General features: G+C 43.9%; 1 protein-coding gene across 1 annotated transcript in view; it reads left to right on the plus strand.

The window, feature by feature from the left end:
• The first annotated feature begins 2,698 nt into the window (after positions 1-2,698).
• NECTIN1 (nectin cell adhesion molecule 1) overlaps positions 2,699-19,626 on the plus strand; it is a 168,962-nt gene continuing 152,034 nt past the window's right edge. Inside the window, exon 1 of the mRNA XM_089678561.1 lies at positions 2,699-3,363. Coding sequence (XP_089534687.1) covers positions 3,267-3,363 — 97 coding nt within the window. The 5' untranslated portion in view covers positions 2,699-3,266. The remainder of the gene's footprint in view (positions 3,364-19,626) is intronic.

A 19,626-nucleotide genomic window follows, 5' to 3' on the forward strand; every position in this document is an offset into this window, starting at 1 on the left:
ATCACATGACTGCTGATCGCTGAGTTCTCACAGCTGCTCAGAGCAGAGAGAGCAGTGACTGTCAGTCACCTCTGTCTGCACTGTCCCCCCAGCACTCACTGGAGCGATGGGCTGAGGATGGGGAGGAAGCTGCTGGCACAGGTTCCCTTTGGCTGTACTTCTCCTTTAGGGCCGGTTCACACTACATGTGTTTCAGTTGCTTTTTTTTCTGCATCCAAAATGCACAGAAAGTAGGTTACATGGTTGTCAATGTCACAGTTCACATCAGTGCTTGCAGTTCCAGTGCATTCCGGTTGAAGAAATAAAAGTAGAACATGCTGCATTTTTTCTGCATCAAAAATGCATGAAGTGCTTTCCATGTATTCCAATGACCAAAGTTCACACCAGTGCAGTCAGTTCCAGTGTAGAAAAAAAAGTAGAACATGCTGCATTTTTTCTGCTCCAGGATGCTCCAGGATGGTCGGTATATGGTGGAGCTCCGGGATGGATGTATATGGTGGAGTTCCGGGATGGACAGTATATGGTGGAGCTCCAGGATGGCCGGTATATGGTGAAGCTCCAGGATGGCCAGTATATGGTGAAGCTCCAAGATGGCTGGCATATGGTGGAGCAGCTCCAAGATGGACAGTATATGGTGGAGCTCCAGGATGGTCATACATGGTGGAGTTTCAGGATGATCAGTATATGATGGAGTTTCAGGATGGCCAGTATAAAGTGCAGCTCCAGGATGGACGGTACATGGTGTAGCTCTGGGATGGATGTATATGGTGTAGCTTCTGGATAGACGTACTGTATATGGTGGAGTTTAAGAATGGCTAGTATAATGTGTAGCTGCAGGATGGCTAGTATAATGTGTAGCTCCAGGATGGATGGTATATGGTGGAGCTCCAGGATGGTCGGTATACGGTGGAGCTCCAGGATGGTCAGTATATGGAGCTCCAGGATGAATGGTACTTAGTGGAGCTCCAGGATGGAAGGTACATGGTGTAGCTTTGGGATGGATGTATATGGTGTAGCTCTGGGATGGATGTATATGGTGGAGTTTCAGGATGGCCAGTATATGGTGGTGCTCCAGGATGGCCAGTGTATGGTGGGGCTCCAGGATGGCCAGTGTATGGTGGAGCTCCAGGATGGCCAGTATAAGGTGGAGCTCCAGGATGGCCAGTGTATGGTGGAGCTCCAGGATGGCCAGTATAAGGTGGAGCTCCAGGATGGCCAGTGTATGGTGGAGCTCCAGGATGGCCAGTATAAGGTGGGGCTCCAGGATGGCCAGTGTATGTTGGATCTCCAGGATGGCCAGTATAAGGTGGGGCTCCAGGATGGCCAGTGTATGGTGGAGCTCCAGGATGGCCAGTGTATGGTGGAGCTCCAGGATGGCCAGTGTATGGTGGAGCTCCAGGATGGCCAGTGTAAGGTGGGGCTCCAGGATGGCCAGTATAAGGTGGCGCTCCAGGATGGCCAGTGTAAGGTGGCGCTCCAGGATGGCCAGTGTAAGGTGGAGCTCCAGGATGGCCAGTGTATGTTGGATCTCCAGGATGGCCAGTATAAGGTGGGGCTCCAGGATGGCCAGTGTAAGGTGGAGCTCCAGGATGGCCAGTATAAGGTGGGGCTCCAGAATGGCCAGTGTATGGTGGAGCTCCAGGATGGCCAGTATAAGGTGGGGCTCCAGGATGGCCAGTGTATGTTGGATCTCCAGGATGGCCAGTATAAGGTGGGGCTCCAGGATGGCCAGTGTATGGTGGAGCTCCAGGATGGCCAGTCTAAGGTGGAGCTCCAGGATGGCCAGTGTATGGTGGAGCTCCAGGATGGCCAGTGTATGGTGGAGCTCCAGGATGGCCAGTGTATGGTGGAGCTCCAGGATGGCCAGTATAAGGGGGGCTCCAGGATGGCCAGTGTATGTTGGATCTCCAGGATGGCCAGTATAAGGTGGGGCTCCAGGATGGCCAGTGTATGGTGGATCTCCAGGATGGCCAGTGTATGGTGGAGCTCCAGGATGGCCAGTGTATGGTGGAGCTCCAGGATGGCCAGTGTATGGTGGGGCTCCAGGATGGCCAGTGTATGGTGGAGCTCCAGGATGGCCAGTGTAAGGTGGGGCTCCAGGATGGCCAGTGTAAGGTGGGGCTCCAGGATGGCCAGTGTAAGGTGGGGCTCCAGGATGGCCAGTGTATGGTGGAGCTCCAGGATGGCCAGTGTATGATGGAGCTCCAGGATGACCAGTGTATGGTGGAGCTCCAGGATGGCCAGTGTATGGTGGAGCTCCAGGATGGCCAGTGTATGGTGGAGCTCCAGGATGGCCAGTGTATGGTGGAGCTCCAGAATGGCCAGTATAAGGTGGGGCTCCAGGATGGCAGTGTATGGTGGAGCTCCAGGATGGCCAGTGTATGGTGGAGCTCCAGGATGGCCAGTGTATGGTGGAGCTCCAGGATGGCCAGTGTATGGTGGGGCTCCAGGATGGCCAGTATAAGGTGGGGCTCCAGGATGGCCAGTGTATGTTGGATCCCCAGGATGGCCAATATAAAGTGGGGCTCCAGGATGGCCAGTGTATGGTGGAGCTCCAGAATGGCAAGTATAAGGTGGGGCTCCAGGATGGCCAGTATAGGGTGGAGCTCCAGGATGGGGAGGGTCAGACCCTGCCTCTGAAGTTGGTGACACAATGTAAAGTAATTGCTGTATAAAGTGACCTCCATGGAGCTGCTGGGATCTGAGGAGGAAGAAAGTCTACAGAACTCAGGTGTGGAAGGCTGAGGACAAGTCTGAACACAGCCGGCATTCCCAGCCATTGTTCAGTGGGGCCCTATGGGGAGGGGGCCACATGTGACTGAGTAGAACAGGTTTGGTGGCTCCTGGGAAGCAGAGTGTCAGCTCTGGGGACACGGATCGCAGATGAAAGCTTCTGGCCAGAGGGCTGGGCGCCGGCGTGTCCTTCCCTGCTGCACAAAGTGTTAAGAGAGGCCGAGGCCGCCCCGAGCCTCCCCATCACTGACATCATACAGAGAGGGGAGGAGGGAGGCTGCCTGCCGGAGTCACAGGAGGGAGGACAGGCGGCGCAGGCTGGGCTCCGCACAACACACCAGAGTGCCGAGTGACCGGAGGAACCGGAGACAGCGAGTCCTGGACGGGATGACACCCTGATCCCCTCCCCCCTCTCCTCCTCCCTCTACTGTCCGAGCCGGGAAGTGCTGGATGTGGCTGCGGGTGAGCCGTCCCTGGAAGAGGGAGCTCAGTCTGGATAAGTTGGTCCCCCTTCTTCTTCATAGGAGGATCTGATGCTGATCCGCTGGATTATGGCTCCCGGCTGGAGAGGATCGTGCCGCTGGCTGAGCTGCTCCCTGGCTGTCACCCTCATGGCTTCAGTCTTCCAAGGTGAGGAACCCCGACACTTCCCTCTAGGACAAGGCTGGGTGGATGGAGACTTCCATGGGATGAGCTCCGGGAAAAGGCTGGGAGGATGGAGACTTTAATGGGATGACCCCTCTAGGATAAGGCTGGGGGACTGAGACTTCCATGGAATGAGTCCCCTAGGACAAGGCTGGGTAGATGGAGACCTCCATGGGATAAGTCCCTCTAGGAGAAGGCTGGGTAGATGGAGATCTTCATGGGATGAGTCCCACTAGGACAAGGCTGGGAAGATGGAGATCTTCATGGGATGAGTCCCCCTAGGACAAGGCTGGGTAGATGGAGACCTCCATGGGATGAGTCCCCCTAGGACAAGGCTGGGTAGATGGAGACCTCCATGGGATGAGTCCCCCTAGGACAAGGCTGGGTAGATGGAGACCTCCATGGGATGAGTCCCCCTAGGACAAGGCTGGGTAGATGAAGACCTCCATGGGATGAGTTCCCCTAGGACAAGGCTGGGTAGATGGAGACTTCCATGGGATGAGTCCCCCTAGGACACGGCTGGGTAGATGGAGACCTCCATGGGATGAGCCCCATAGGACAGGGATGGGTAGATGGAGACTTCCATGGGATGAGTCCCCCTAGGAAAAGGTTGGGTGGACAGAGACCTACATGGGATGAATCCCATGGACAAGGTTGAGTAGATGGAGACCTCCAAGTGCTAAGCCCCCGGAAACAAGGCTGGTTGGATGGAGACTTCCATGAGCTGTAGGGTCAGGACAGAGGATGCAGCACTAGACATCTGCAAGTCCCAGCACTATTTAAAATATATACACTTTATATGACGAGTCTAGGAAATGTACACTTAGGCTGCATGCACATGGATGGTCTTGCCACCAATATTGCCACCAATCACTACACATATAGTTGTATGTGATAGCAACTGATTGTCCAAATTTGAAGCACTGTGCAATCATAGGCAATAAATTGCTACAACATGTTCCATCGTTTCTTATGTATGGTGATACAGTTTCTAAATGCTAGCAATTAATCACCAGCAAATTTAGTAGCACCATCAAAAATCGCCTCTGCCTGCCCAGCCTTGCCCTGTTTCTGGTCTACCAGAGATGTAATGGACTGATAGTGACAACTACACTGTACATCTACAAAATTTGGGCTGTGTGATGTCATCAGATAATGGTCAGAGACACATTGATGGAGGTAGGTGTCTGGTGTACATTCAGATGTCTGTATTCTGCAACAAGTAGTTTAATGCAGAGAATGCAGCAGCTATAGAGGTCTGCGTCCAATCACCGTATGTGAACACAAACTCACATGTGCCTATAGAACTATCAGATGGGATTTAGAAAGCTATAGAGGATATAGAATGATATATGTGCAGATGTGTCCCTGTAGTCTTGGAATCATGATGGGTCTAGCACTGGGTCCATTGGATGAACTCGGAGAAGGGTGGCTGAGCTGCTCTGTGTCCTGGAAAATAAATGTAGAGGAAATATTTCAGCTCTTTGTGATGTGACCCTTATTGGGGGAGGGAGGGGTAGAACATGCAGTGCCAACCAATATGGAGAATGAGACCTCCCTCCTAGCTCCACAATAACATCAACATGGAAAGGGGAAGCTGTGCCTGGGGTCCATGGCTGTGCCTGACATGAGGACGGAGTAGAGCAGACTTCATTTTTGCTGGGAGGCCATGCGCTGGATTTAATTGGAGAGCAGAATGAACGGGAAGCTGTATCAGCCACATACAACAGCCCTTGAGCTGTCTGATCTGCCAGCTTGCAGCAAACTTTACTTCCACCCTGTGAGGCTGAGAACAAAGTCATTCCATGAGAAAGGCAAAATCTATTTGGACGAGATCATGGCGATCTTGCTGGAGGAAATTAAACATAGCCTGGAAGCCGAGTTAGCGTCTCCTCTGTTGTTGGAGATCTAGTATTCGAAGTAGCTGCTCTGCTTTGCTTCAGAACTGATTCAATGTATCATCTAAGACAGACCTTGTGACTCAAACAGAGAGGAAGTTGGGGCTGAACACTAGAAAGTGATGTGCAAACATAGCAGTGTTTAGAGGGCTGTGGAGGTATAGAGCACATCGTTCTTAGTTTGTCAGCTCTGAGTTTGGATTGTGGATTTTAAAGCTGAAATCCAGGACACCTAATAATACTCCCTTGCAGTGTGGCTGTGCCCGCACTGCAAGGGTTAACTTGCCATCTCTGTCTAGGAGATGGGAAAAGCAGATTTACTTACCTGATCCGCCACTCCTGCAAGTTCCTCTGTGCTAATAGATCAGTCTCTGTAGTATCTTCTCCCCATGCTTCAGCGGTCTGAAGTTCTCTGATGTCATCAAGACCGGTGTAGGGACCATGGCCTTGCATTGGATGTGAGGACACTGAGGGACAGTCCACCACCTGGGGCATTGGGTAGGTAAAAGTGCTTTTACTGTCCCCTAAACTAAATGAGCAGTGCACTTCCATTTTTAGGTTTCCCAGAGTTGGGCTTTAGGGTTGCCATACATGGTTCAAATTTCAGGCGACTCCTGCTGAGTCGGCTGAAATTCAAGACGTGGTGACTAAAGTCGATTTCTCAATTGCCTTTTGTCAAAGGAGCTGGGCTAAAAGTTCTCCATAGAACTGGACCTGCCTCCAATCAGATGTGGCCACTAGAGCTGGCTAGCAGAAAACGATAGCCTGAAGAGGAAATTGCTCCATCAGCACTGTTTGGTCTGGATATAGATACCTGATTTCTTTTTTTTCAACTCACAAAAGAATGAAATCTGTGCGTGTATGGTGAATCTAAGATACATGCGTAGGGCCTCATCTACATAACGGCAGTAGTGCATAACCAAAGCAGAGGTACACTTCACTAATCTGCACATGTACTGTATGTGGTGTACTTTCAATCATTTTTGTTTGCAGCTATCCCTGAGCTATGAAATGCTTATGTGTGGTTCACCAAAAATGATGTCAAAATGCATGAAAACGAGTGAGATTCACACCTTTACATGTGCGTTTTCATGCATTTTAAGTTGGCCATATACTTCAACCCCATAGACTGATCAAGATAGATCACATGATTACCCTATCCATAATAAACAGCATTTTAACAGCCAACACCAGCAGCTGTCAGTATACCCCAACAGTGGCTGCATCTGATTGCATGCAAGCACTGTTTGGCTGACAATTTTCTGTCCAGTTCCTCCAATTTTCAGATCAAAGGATGGTGGAATGTAGGGTGCTGACAAGGCCTACCATGGCCAGTTGATCAAGGACTGTCCATAAATCACTCCATGTATGGTCAACCTTGGCACAGCAGCACAAGGCGCAATGTAGCGCTCCACAGTGATATCATGAGCTCATAATAAATCGATCTCTGGAGTTTTGACTAATTTAGATATGACTGCCTTCATTGCTTGGTGAGAAACCCATCTAAAGAACTCAGATATGATCTGCTATGTCTGAGTTGACTTGCCAACCATGTAATGCAGGAGAAGTGGGCTTTAATGCCTAGCTGCTGCACATATGTGTCCATGGCGGTCTAATGTGGTGTGCTTAGTGTGCTCACTGCATGCTCCCAGCACACTGACCGACCTGTCACACACAGCTCTCAGTCATGTGACTGATGTGGGAGCCAATCAATGAGGTCACATAATATAGGGGCTGCGCCACCTTCCACACATTAAAGCCCACTGACTGGGTTGCCTGAGACACATTAAGGGTAATAATGGAAGGAGCATTGTGGAAAGTGCAGAGACCAGAAGTAACAAGTCAGAATTCATTTTCCACCGTATTTACAATAATGCACAGAAATCTGGTTGTCATGATCTACTGCATCGGCTTACCATTGGTAGGGATAAGGCCTGCATACTACTACAGCAAAAAGAAAGGGTTGTGTAATGGCTGCTAATTATACAGTTACCATCAGCACCAGATATGTAATAAATGATAAATATTTCATATGTTAACTTCTGGTGAAAACTGGCCTTTATACGGTACAACAGCTTTTCCATTGTAATAAGCTAAACAAACATGACTATTAGCAGAGACATAATTGGGAATAAAACTTGATTGCACAAACTACATAATTATAGAAGGTACACAGTGCAGGAATATAACAATATTTTCATACCATTACCAGACGAAAGTAACAAAGCAAACAGTCCAGAAGTGGCACTGAGCATGAATTACCTACTATATATACTACAGCTGTAGCAGTGACTGAGACAAAACAAAGGTGGCCTTTACAACGTATAGCACGTGCTATTAAAACACTACTAGCCTACATGCTAAATGCAATAACTAGTAATAGAGGAATAGAGGAAAAATATAGAGAACATCACCTACATACAAGACCACCCTGAATATTTGAAGGCATAAAACACCTCTTTCTGAGTTTAACCACTTGAGCATTCTTTTGTTATGGACATGCCTTATCTGCTTATACTGACATTTTTTTTTTTTTGCTTTTTCATACTGTGTACCATCCCTAATCATGTCATTCTTAATGTACCATTCCGTGCAGTCCTGTTTTGGTATACTATTATGTTTCTGATTATAATCATCTCTAACAAGCCTATTGTAATCATGTTAAACCATATAAAGGAATTTTTTGATGCAATTTAAGCTAATGGTATGCTATTATCCTTTATTGTATAATTACTACACATTTCCTATCTCTGCTGCTCTTTCCACTGCCTGTCGAATAACCCAGAATGCATGATAGGATAACCGAAGGGACACTGGAACTGGCTTATTGTAACAATGGGATTCCATTAGTGAAGGTACTGTCAGGATTGCTTAAAACCACAAAGCACAATCTGCAGAGTGTAATAACCTGTAACAACCGATCAATAATCACATTTCATTGTCTTGCCTACTGTAAACGGATAAAAGCTGAAAATGGTTGTTCTGGGTTACTGCAATTTGCGTATAAATAGCAAAAAAGGAAAAGCAATAAGCCTGCATGGTTTCAATAGTTTCCCAGTTTCAAGTGACCATGTGATTGAAAATGGTGTGGAAATCAGTCTACTGGTGCTGCAGTGATTTGATTGATTTCCACTACAATATCAATTGTTTGGTGGCTCAAAACTGGAAAAGAATTGCAGCCATGGGTGCCATATTGCTGTATTTGGCGGGTGCCATATTGCTGTATTTGGCGGGTGCCATATTGGTGTATTTGGCAGGTGCCATATTGCTGTATTTGGCAGGTGCTGGAAAGCTCCAATATGCGGTATGTGGCTTCATGCACATGGACAGTTAAAGGCTGAAAATATGTTGGGTGTAAAATACTAGGTGTTCTTTTGCGCCCAAGTGCTGCATGCAGACTGCCGTACAAGTAAATGACTGTACATGGCCATACTCATGAAGATTGTGATGCACAGACGCCCCAGCATTTATCCACACATGCTCGTACAATGTATTTCCTCCACACGTGCAGGAAATATATTGTGTGTGCATGCCTAGGGAAAGGATGCACAGACGCATTGGCGTTTACAAGAGTACGGCTACATTCACTTGTATGGCAGGCTGTATGTAGCACCTGCGGCTCCCCGGGTGTGGGAAATGCCAAGAAATTTACACCTAGCGTATTTTCAGCCTCTCACCATCCACATTCATATAGTTCTTATAGAAGTCTTCAATCTTTATCATGGTGTCATACTCTGTCAACTCTCTCATGCATATATGCCTATCTTATCTTTGATCTAAGTCCTGTATAAACAGCTGGGGAGAATTGTACATCTTTATTTCAATCCATAAATTCATGACTATTTCTGCTGTGTGAGATAAGGCAGGAGGGCCATACAAAAAGATTGTTTGATTAATCAGCCTTAGAATTATTTCCCACAGTGTATAAAGCAGCAATACACACAGTGCACATATCATTAACATAGATCCTACTAATGAGCTAAATATGAGAACTCTTCCATTAATTAGAGGGATGTATAGTACAAAGGTGCAGGCTGTGTTTTTTCTCCTCTTTGGCCTCTACAGGTAGGGATCTACAATTAATGAAGTGCCTTTCATAGTATTTGGAGGAGGTGTGTCAAAGATGTTGCGTGAATTAGTGAGAGATCGAGTGCCAATAAGTCACTATAATGAACAAAGTGACCTCCAGGGGATACAGAACCTTATTTACGAGAGGTCATGCTTAGTAGTGGGAGTATGCTTGCAGGGGAAATGCATCGTAGCTTTAAGTATTCAGTGCCCTGCGGAAGTATTCAGGACGTGGACCAGTTGGCTCATTTTACTGACTTACAACTCCTCCTCTGAAATTTCATTCAGGAGGGATTTTGGCCCGTTCTTCCGGGCAGATGTGCTTCAGGCTGTTCATGTTAGTTGGATGACACTTGCGCTCTGCTATTTGTTTGGCAATTCAGCTATTATACAAACAGTGGAGTTAATCTTGTCAATATATTTAAGTTTTCTTTTTTCCTAACAAAAACATGGCAACAAAAATAACAATGTTTGAGTTGTATTATTAAACAAAAATGCTGCAAAAAGCAAAATAACAACATAGTTTGTTATTAATTCAAGTTAAAAGATTGGTCAAGGGCTTGAATCCACTTTCCTCAACCAGGGTTCTATGGAGACCTAGGGTTCCTCTAGAACAGGGGTGTCAAACTGGCGGCCCTCTAGCTGTTGCAAAACTACAAGTCCCATCTTGCCTCTACCTTTGGGAGTCATGCTGGTAACTATCAATCATGCAATGCCTCATGGGACTTGTAGTTTGGCAACAGCTGGAGGGCCGCCAGTTTGACACCTGTGCTCGAGAAATTGCTAGGGGTTACCTGAGCAATGAGCAGTTTCTAATTCTCAGACAAGTTACTATTGACATCAGCTAACGTTTATCTATTTGTAAGTGGAGAATTCTTCCCACTAACCACCAATGTAAAGGGGTCCATCTCTTGTTGACTCTCTCAATAGCCACCAATGTAAGTCCTCCTTCTCCCACTAATCGCCACCCTATGAAGGCTTTTCTCTCCTAACCACCAATGTAAGGGGGACATTTCACTGATCACCATTTTAAGGGAGCATTTAACTACTGATCACCAGTATAAGAAGCATTTTAATTACTGACCACTTATGTAAGGAGTGTGTTCTCTTTGGGACTCTCCCAATAGCCACCATTGTAAGGGAGTCCTTCTTCCACTGATTATCAGTCTAAAAAGGTTCCTCTCCTCTGGCCAAAAACATTGGGGAAGTATTTCACTGGCCACCAATGTAACCGCTGGCCACCAATGTAAGGGAGCAGTTTAATAACTTACCACCAATGTAAGGGAGCATTTTAACTGCTGACCACCAATGTCAGGGAGCATTTTAATCACTGGCCATCAATGTAAGGGAGCATTATATCTACTGACCTCCAAGGTTAGGGAGCATTTTAGTTGCTGACTACAATGTAAGGGAACATTTTAACCGCTGACTACAATGTAAGGGAATGTTTTAATCGCTGATCACAAATGTAAGGGAATGTTTTAACCACTGGCCACCAGTTTAGGGAGCATTTTATTCCCTGGCCACCAAAGTAAGGGATCCAATCTACTGGCTCTTCCCATGGCCACCAACGTAAGGATGACCTTCCGCTACTGATCACCTACATAAGAAGGGATTTTTCCACTGACCATCCATATAAGGCAGCATTTCATTGACCAGCAATGTAAGATGGTACTACATTGACCACTAATGTAAGGGTGCACTTTTATACCATGGTAAGTGGTATTAAGCGGGTACTTCTCTACCAGCCACCAAAGTGAGGAAATACTACAAATTTCACTGCCTGCAATTATTTTCTGTCCATTATTATTTGTTTTATTATTACAGAAAACAAACTGTTGTCTAGGACAGCCATGGCTTTCTAGTATTTCAAGCACAGCACATTTTTTATACTTTTATTTATTCCTCTATTGCAATTTACTGTTCACACTAAAGTACCATCAGCTGTAGATTTAGTAATTAACAACAGGGTACCCTGAGACCTGAATGTTATTTCAAGGGTTCTTATGTATTAGAAAGAGAAAAGCAGGCTTGAATCATGGTGCAAGGTGGTGATATAATTTTATTACATTATTAACAAGCATGGGATTCCTTAGTTTTTTTAAACTGATAATCTGATACTAAATTATTTTTTCAAAATTATATGTTCAGGTTTTGTATCTATTGATATTTTATATTACATTCCAGTTAACCAAAGAGATGCATTATGAATGCTGAAAAAGCCATGTATAGTCAAGTTTTGTAAATAGGAATATATAACAGCGTGTTGCAGGCCTTTGACACAGTATCATGAGTAACTAGCTTGGGAACACTTCTCAGCAAAGTATCCTGGGCAAATAATTCAAGGTTTTGATAACGGTGCATTCTAATGCCGTATACAAAGAGCACTGCATAATGACAATGAAAGGCATGTGCTGCGGTGCCAGTGCTGCCTGGTGGGTTGATTGGGGCAGACGTCTCTGCAGTTGTCATGACAAACATATCCAATCAGCCGAGGTTGGTAAACTCCCTCGTTTTATTCCCCTGACAGTCCCGGTCATACATCTCTGTGTTTCTCTCTGCCTTCTTTGTATGACAGAAGAGACGGATGCTCTGCATCCACACTGCAGTTCTCTGCTGCGACCCAGCGTCTGAAGCCGAGAGGATGAGAAAGTACGCAGGCTAAGTTTTTCATCTGTGACTGAATCCAATCAGCATCGTAAAGAACCGCTGTTTATGGGTTCTTGATACCAAGTGTCAAGGTGCTTAAGAGGCATAGATTTAAAATAATTCACTTGTCTCATGGCGCTTGTCTGTTTCACTCAATTAAACTGAAAACGGACTGCTGTGCATCTGGATGGCAGAACCACAATTACTAAATTTAGCAATCATGATGTAGGAGTGGTTGACAACTGGGTTTCGAGAACGTTTCCAACCCGTATCCGCTAGTACGGTTGAAATAGTTATCACCCAGCCAATTTCTTTGAACAAAGCCCGAATACGGAAAATACCTTTCCAAATCAGATGCAGTTTGTTTTATGTAAATGTTACTGCAATCCAGATTCGGTATGCAGGTGAGAAAAGTATTGTCATTTTTTTACCCCCCCCCAAAAAAAGAAAAAAAACTGTTTTATTTAGCGTGGATGTGCAAAATTGGATCGTTCTAATCAATTATGGTTCTGTTCAACCATGTTCTAATTTGATGGTGCTTATAGACATGAAGTGGTGCGTGCAAGAACTAAGGTCTATTGATTTCATTTGTACAGCTCATCCGAACAAATCAGCAATTGTGCTGACAGTTCATATAGACATGCAGACAAAACAGAATCCTGGACTTGCTCAGTTTGAACATTATAACATAGATTGCAGCACTGATCTCCATGAGGGAGCTTGGTTTATATAAGTACTTAATGCTGGTAGGGTATAGACAAATCATACACAATGGACTGGTGCATATTCTTGGATTAGACAGATGGATGCTGGATTAGACTGCTTGAGGATAACAGCCGTGCCATACTGCACACCCTATGCAGGCAGTACGTTTAGACACAGAAAGACAGAGCCTCCTGGATGAAAGAAATGGTGAGGATAGATTGTGTCAAGTTCCTGATAAGTGTACTTATTATCAGGTTTACAGAGACAGCGTTTCCTATCACAATACAAGTACATGCAGGACTATGGCAGCGTGCCATAAACACTGCAAACAGGGGTGTTGTTATTACATCCGTCCCCAAACACAATAAAAGAAGGCTTACACACATGGGAGATGCTAACTGTACCATCTGTAGGAAGACATTGTACTGCACAACATTGTGGAGGGATTAGATTGTCATAGGTTTTCATTGGAAATCTAGTCTGTAGCTTGTATGGGCAGCACATTCTCTCCTATTGTGTTCTGGTATTGTTTCCTGTCATTGCTTCATTTTGCTGTTTTCTTGTCAATGAGATCATTAAATGTAATATATTATCTCTATTACTCACCCTTGTTGTTATATCTAGTTCTTTGTTCACTTCCAGAGGAGTTGATAGCAGTTGCACTATACAAGTTAATTAAGAGAATTTTATTTGCTCGTGACCAAGCTATCACACCCAGCTACCTGCCATTGAAAAGCATCGTCACAACCCCTGCCAATTATTTCAGACAGCAAAAGGCTCATACATGCAAGTTATTACCTGCATGGCATGATGATTGCTGGCGCTCTGACATTCTTATTTAGGCCTCTTGCACAAAGGCAAAAAAAAAATTGTGTTTGTAGCTGCATAACTTTTTTTTTATTTTTTTTTATAGATCTAGCAGATCTGTTGTGTAGTGTAGGAGACAATGCACACCGCGGCGTAAAGATCTGTAATGCAGCGATGTGTTCAGAGTCATAAAAATAACTAGAAAATGTTATGTTTGAGTGCAGTAATTAGCACACACTAGCAGGTAGAAGAGATAGAAGAATTGTGTGTGTATATGCACATAGGCAGGTTTCCACACCTCTATATGTCTTTACATAGTTAGTCCGGTTGAAAAAACACATAGACACAGAGAAAAAATACACACACACAAATAGAAAAGCCCCTATGCCCATAGTTGATCCAGAGAAAGGCAAAAAACCCCAATAAAGCATGTTTGCTCCAGCAGGAGGAGAAAAAATATTAGTATCCATTTATATTTTATGTATCAAGTGAAGAGTCCAGGACTTTTTAAAACAATCTACTGAGCTGACCACAACTAGCTCTTGAGGGAGTCTATTCCACATTCTTACTACTTTTACTGTGAAGAGGCCTTTCTGTATTTTGGAGGTGAAATTTCTTTTTCTTCAGACATATGGAGTGCCCCCTTGTCCTCTGTGATGGCCGTAAAGTGAATAATTCTACACCGAGTTCACTACATGGACCACTGATGTATTTATACATGTTGATTATATCCCGCCTATATTTACCCCCCAATATTTATGAAAACTTAATTTGTGTTTTTTTACTCATTATGTTTCTGCCAGCAAGATCCTGCATATAAATAGTAAATTATGATGTTGATGTGCGAGAGGCTTTGTACAGTGATCTACCTATGGGACACAAGCTGCATAGAGGTGTCTTATGCCCAGCAAGATTTCATTATTGACCCTTTTTTAGAGAATGTTGTTAATCAATGATCAATAATGAGTTTACTGAACAGCTCATCTTTCTCTCACTCTGTAGCTCCATTTAGTTGCCAAAGGCAAAGTGAAGTGTCCCGGTATGGGTGCATGTGGCTAACTCATTCCCCTTCTATGTAATAGCACTGGTACCTCCTGACTGCCCAGCACTGTCACATGAGGGTGGGGAGAGCTATAGCCCCCTGTAAGCTCTGACAGGTGGGTATGGAGCGTACGTGGGGCTCTTTATTCCTGATCTCCATTGTGGAATTGAGTGGCGTGTCATTGCGGAAAGGTGTGTATATGATGCTGGGGGGGATGGGGTAGTTAGAGAATATGTAAACCCAACATTTCATATTCCTGATATGTGCCTGCTGTACTATGTACTTGTATGAAAAAGTATCCTGTTCTCTTTGTATTGCTTCCTTTGTGTGAAATCCCTGGTGATCCTTTCCTATAAAAAATTGACCACACTAGGCATGAGAGCACAGCATGGTCAGTTCTCTAGCAATGATGGGAATTCTGCCTGCTCTCCTCCAATGGTCAGGCTTCTCCTGACACCTCCCTCCCCTAGTACAGCCATTTACTGGGAAGATCAATGTTCTGCTGTTTCTCCTCCCCAGCTCTTATGCAGCAAACAAAGCGAATGTGATCACTTATAAAAAAAGGGGGGAAAAGGTATTTATAGTGGGTTTTTTTATATATATACATAAATGTTTTGCCTTTCAGTCCTATTTTAAACTGAATGGGCTGTTTTACAAGGTGAGAGCTTACAATCACGTTAGATGTCCCTCTTATTATGCCCTGTATGGGGAAAAAGAACAAGTCACTTAAAATCAATTTTTTTCTCTAAAGTCATTTTTTGAATAGAGGACAGATCGGCAATACGCGATCAGCAGGTGGGATGGTTAGGCAGAATGTTTGTATAAATAGGTGTACTGAGATTGAAGTGGGAGCTGTATACTCTGGTTTTGTCTACGCTTGCTTGCACTGGAGTCAGATGAATTCTAGAACAATAATGTGCCTGCTTTGTCTTGATTTTTGAATGTCCTGCTGTGATCATTACTGACCCGATCATATTTACACCTATTGTTGTTGTAAAGCTTTTCCAGCTGGAAAAAAAAAATAAAACATATTGAAACCCAAAGTGGTGAAGTCAGAAAATGCAGTGAATCCCATAAATCATAACTGACCCACCATCCCAACAACCCATTTTTCTTTATTTTGTCATGTGAAATGGGCAATGTTACCTTTAAAATCTGATAGCCAGTATATATCCAATACTAATGGGAATAGTTGTGGTTCAAAGGTACCAAAATATTGCTCACAGTACATGCAGCTCAAATAACTATATATAAAATCCCAATAATGTGTTACTACAGCTGTAACAGAACTATTGAGTTGGCACTATATCAGGTGTGAGCAAAGTAATTGTTCCAATAGTTCAGTAGTTGTGATAACCAAGAGATCTTACGGGTTTTGCAACTTGTTACGTTTGCTATGAACACGTGCCTGGACACACCACTGTATACAGGAGACCACAGAATAGTTGATCTAAGCAGGTACATGTAAGGCCCCTTCTACACGAAGTGTCTAATCAGGTCCACCTGTCAGTTCTTCAGGCAGATCTGATCAGACCCTCCATTCGCCCTTATATACCAGTGGGTGTAAACGGACTTGTGTCTGTTTACACCCACCTACCTGTTGTCTGATTCTGCCTGCTAAAAAAAACAGAAGGGGATTCGTCCCCTTCTGTCTATGCGGATAAAATCAGAGGTCAGTCAGGTGTAAACGGACAGCAGAGTCCATTTTCAAAAGGCTGCCCATAGAGCAGAGTGGGTTCACGGACCTGTCACCTGCCCTATCTGCTCTGATCAGCAAACCGATCTCCTGCTGAACAAATCCGAGTCCCCGTGTGAAAGGGAACTTAATGTTGTGGTTTTGGAGACCCAAAATTTAAAGCTTCACCAAAATTTTTTTCATAGTTTTTAAGAGGGGGTGTTTTTAACTTTTTTTCATCAGGTTGCAGATGGTTGATAGTGCCCCTCTAGGGAAATTTTCTCTAACTTCCTACGTCCGTCCATTCACTGATGCACTTTTCTGTTCATCTGATTAAAATACCTGATATGCAAGACATGGGGAGCACATGTCTTCCTTCTTTTCCTCCCACAGCACTGATGCTTGGTGGTTGGCTGCTCAGTCATCAAGTGACATGGAGGTGGGTTATGCGATTGACAGGGAGTCAAATGGACAGGAACTGGTGGGAAATCTCACATGTAAGAATGGAGACAACAGAGAAAAACAATTTAGCACACGAAAGAAGCAGATGACTTCCTGACCCACTAATACCCATTATCCTCATCTTCTAAGCTGGTCATACACTAGTAGAATTTTTTTGAAAATTTTTCATTTTAAGAAAGTTCATTCTATTTGCAAATCGTTAGTGGGGTCATATCCACATTCATTGAATGTTAAAGGCAAACAGATTTTTGACCAACATTCATCAGGTCTCAAATGTACTGAGAATTTTTGTATGGATGTTTGTACGAATGTTCATTTGCAAATCTACTAATGTATGGTTAGCTTTACTCCACAGGACAGAGCTATACCCCACCCCCCTTCCAATGAGGATAGGGAAAACAATAAAAACCTTGCAGAAACTCCAACCCTTCCCTACTCCATTCAAAATGAATAAACTATTTTTGACTATGATTGAAAAAAGTTAAAGGCCATAATCTCTCAGATCACTCAAGCATGAATATTTATAACAAGGGAGATTAGGAGCAGTAGTGCTCCAAGCTAGTCCATTAATTCTTTTCTTGAAGTTTGTTAATGAGGAGGTAGGTAGTTATATGGAGAAGCCATGGTTTCCATAAAGGTGAACTGCTTCCTGAACTGACAGTAGTAGGCTGGATTAAAGGACAGTCATATTGGTCCTATAGATCATCATTGCCATATGACCACTTTTTTGCTGTCTGAACTATATAGAGGTTATATTGGAATGCTTTATGGTCAGAGAGGACCATAAACACACATGAACAAAAACAGGAATGACCACCTGAACAATGGCCCTTGCGATATACAAGAGGTCTGAATCTGGAACGAAATTCAATAGGCAGTGTTATTAATAACATAAATCTGAGATCTTCCTTTTGGGTAATAAATTAATCTGTTCAATAGAAATTAATTTTCTACACGCGGATTAATATTCTGGACAACAGACATATGCCAATGTTTAGATACATTTAGTTTCAAATCCTGTGTTGATGTCTTTAGACAGAAGCCGATGCAGCATTTTGTTCTACGTCTCTTGGTGTAGTCAGTGATGAAATCGCCGGCTTCTGTCAACACAAAAGCTAGTTAATACAATTACACTAATTGTGTCCTTTCTCATTCTGTGGTGTCCCAGTTTTCAATGTCATCTTCTAATTAAATGGGGGAAGGCCATGCATGCCTGGTGGCTAAATTTAAATAAACGAAAGTATACCTAAAGTAAAACCCTTTTTTTATTTTAGTTTTTGGACAGGATTGGTACCTTTTCAGGTTTTTATTCTTATCTCTCTTACTTGTTGGAAAGATTCTCTGTCTTTTTGTCCTGGTGACCTTTGTCTTCAGGACAAAAGGTGGTGGGAATTCCAAAATGTTACAGAAGGGAACAGAATGGAAGAGTAAATTTTCCAAAATGAACACCTGTTCCAGTGACAACGGTCTACAAGGGGATTTCCTCTTACTCCCAGTTTTGTCTCTGGAGCAGGAATCAAGGTGAAATGGGACATAAGCAGCAAAAGAAAGCGAGGGATTCTACCCATTCCCTATTCAAAAGAATCGTTTTGGCTTTAAATATGCTTTAAATCAGGGTTTTTCAACAAGGGTTTCATGGCACCCTATTGTTCCTCCAGAGATTGCTAGGGATTCTTTGAGCAATGAGCAATTTCTGCTTCTCTGACTCTGAAGTTCCCACTGGCACCATTTAATTTTTTTTAGCTATCTGTAAGGGGGTAATTCTTCTCAATGACCACAAGGGTAAGAAGATTCTTCCCACTGATCATCACACTAATGTATAATAAGTAGTATGTATTGTAATTTCTAGAAGGGGTTCCCTGAGGCCGGAAAGCTATATCAGGGGTTGCTTTGTGCTGAAAAGGTTGAGAAAGGCTGTGTTAAATAAATGCACCAGTATTTAACCACCCATAGATTTGAGTTGAAAGTTGCAAGATTAAGATTTCAACAGGTCCACATTTATGGGTGGTTCTCAACCCAGATGATAGACTGCTATCTGGGAAGGTTAGAAAATACTTGTCAATTGCTACTGTTCCTCTGAGATTAGTTTGACTAATTGCTGTTATTTTCCGTAAATAAACCAGTGTTAAAGCTGAACTGCAGGAAAAGTAAAAATGCTGCGTTGCAGCAGGGCTGCAACTACACTGTAAGGGAAATTGTACATTTTCCCAGAATTGGGCTGTAAATGCTAGTTTAGGTCTAGGAGGTTTGGCAAGGCTCTTTTACTTGCCAAAACCTCTGCTCCCACAGACTCTATGTGCTGGTAGACCGCCCCAGGAAGCTCCTCTTCCCTAAACTCTGGTAGTCTAGGGTCTTCTGACATCATCAAAACAGGGTTGTTAGCCCTGCATTGGACGCGAGGACGCTGGGGAGCAGTTCACTGCTGAAACATATGGGAGCACTGTCTGCTGGGGAAGTGGAGAATCGGATAAGTAAAAGTTGTTTTCCTGTCCCCTAGACATCTTGTCCCGTAGAATTAGGCTTTAAGGATTTTTTTCCTGTTCTTTGACTTATTTCGCTAAGGCATCATGCACTCATGACTGCATGTTAGCTAATGTGTGCATGTAGATATTTTAGCACATTTTCATGCACAATATTCATTGGTGGAATAAAATTGGCAAAGGCATGCATTCCCAGAGAAGCAGCTTTCTATTTTTTGTTTCTGCATAAACACACACTTATGCACGTAAATGTATTCTAATGGATAGAATACATGAATATTCTAGCCAATAGAATGCGTTTATGTGCAAACGCTTCTAAAGGGCATGCACGTGTAACATTTCATAAACACACCTAAAAACAAGTTAAAAGACTGCAAGATTAGAGGCATTTTTTTTGGATGAACTTTTGGCTGCATAAATTAATACTCCCATGTGCATGAGGCCCTAATCAGAAATAAGCCA

This window comes from Staurois parvus, unplaced genomic scaffold (assembly GCF_062004578.1).
Source record: "Staurois parvus isolate SC_StPar_1 unplaced genomic scaffold, SC_StPar_1.0 ptg000207l, whole genome shotgun sequence".
Lineage (NCBI taxonomy): Eukaryota > Metazoa > Chordata > Amphibia > Anura > Ranidae > Staurois > Staurois parvus.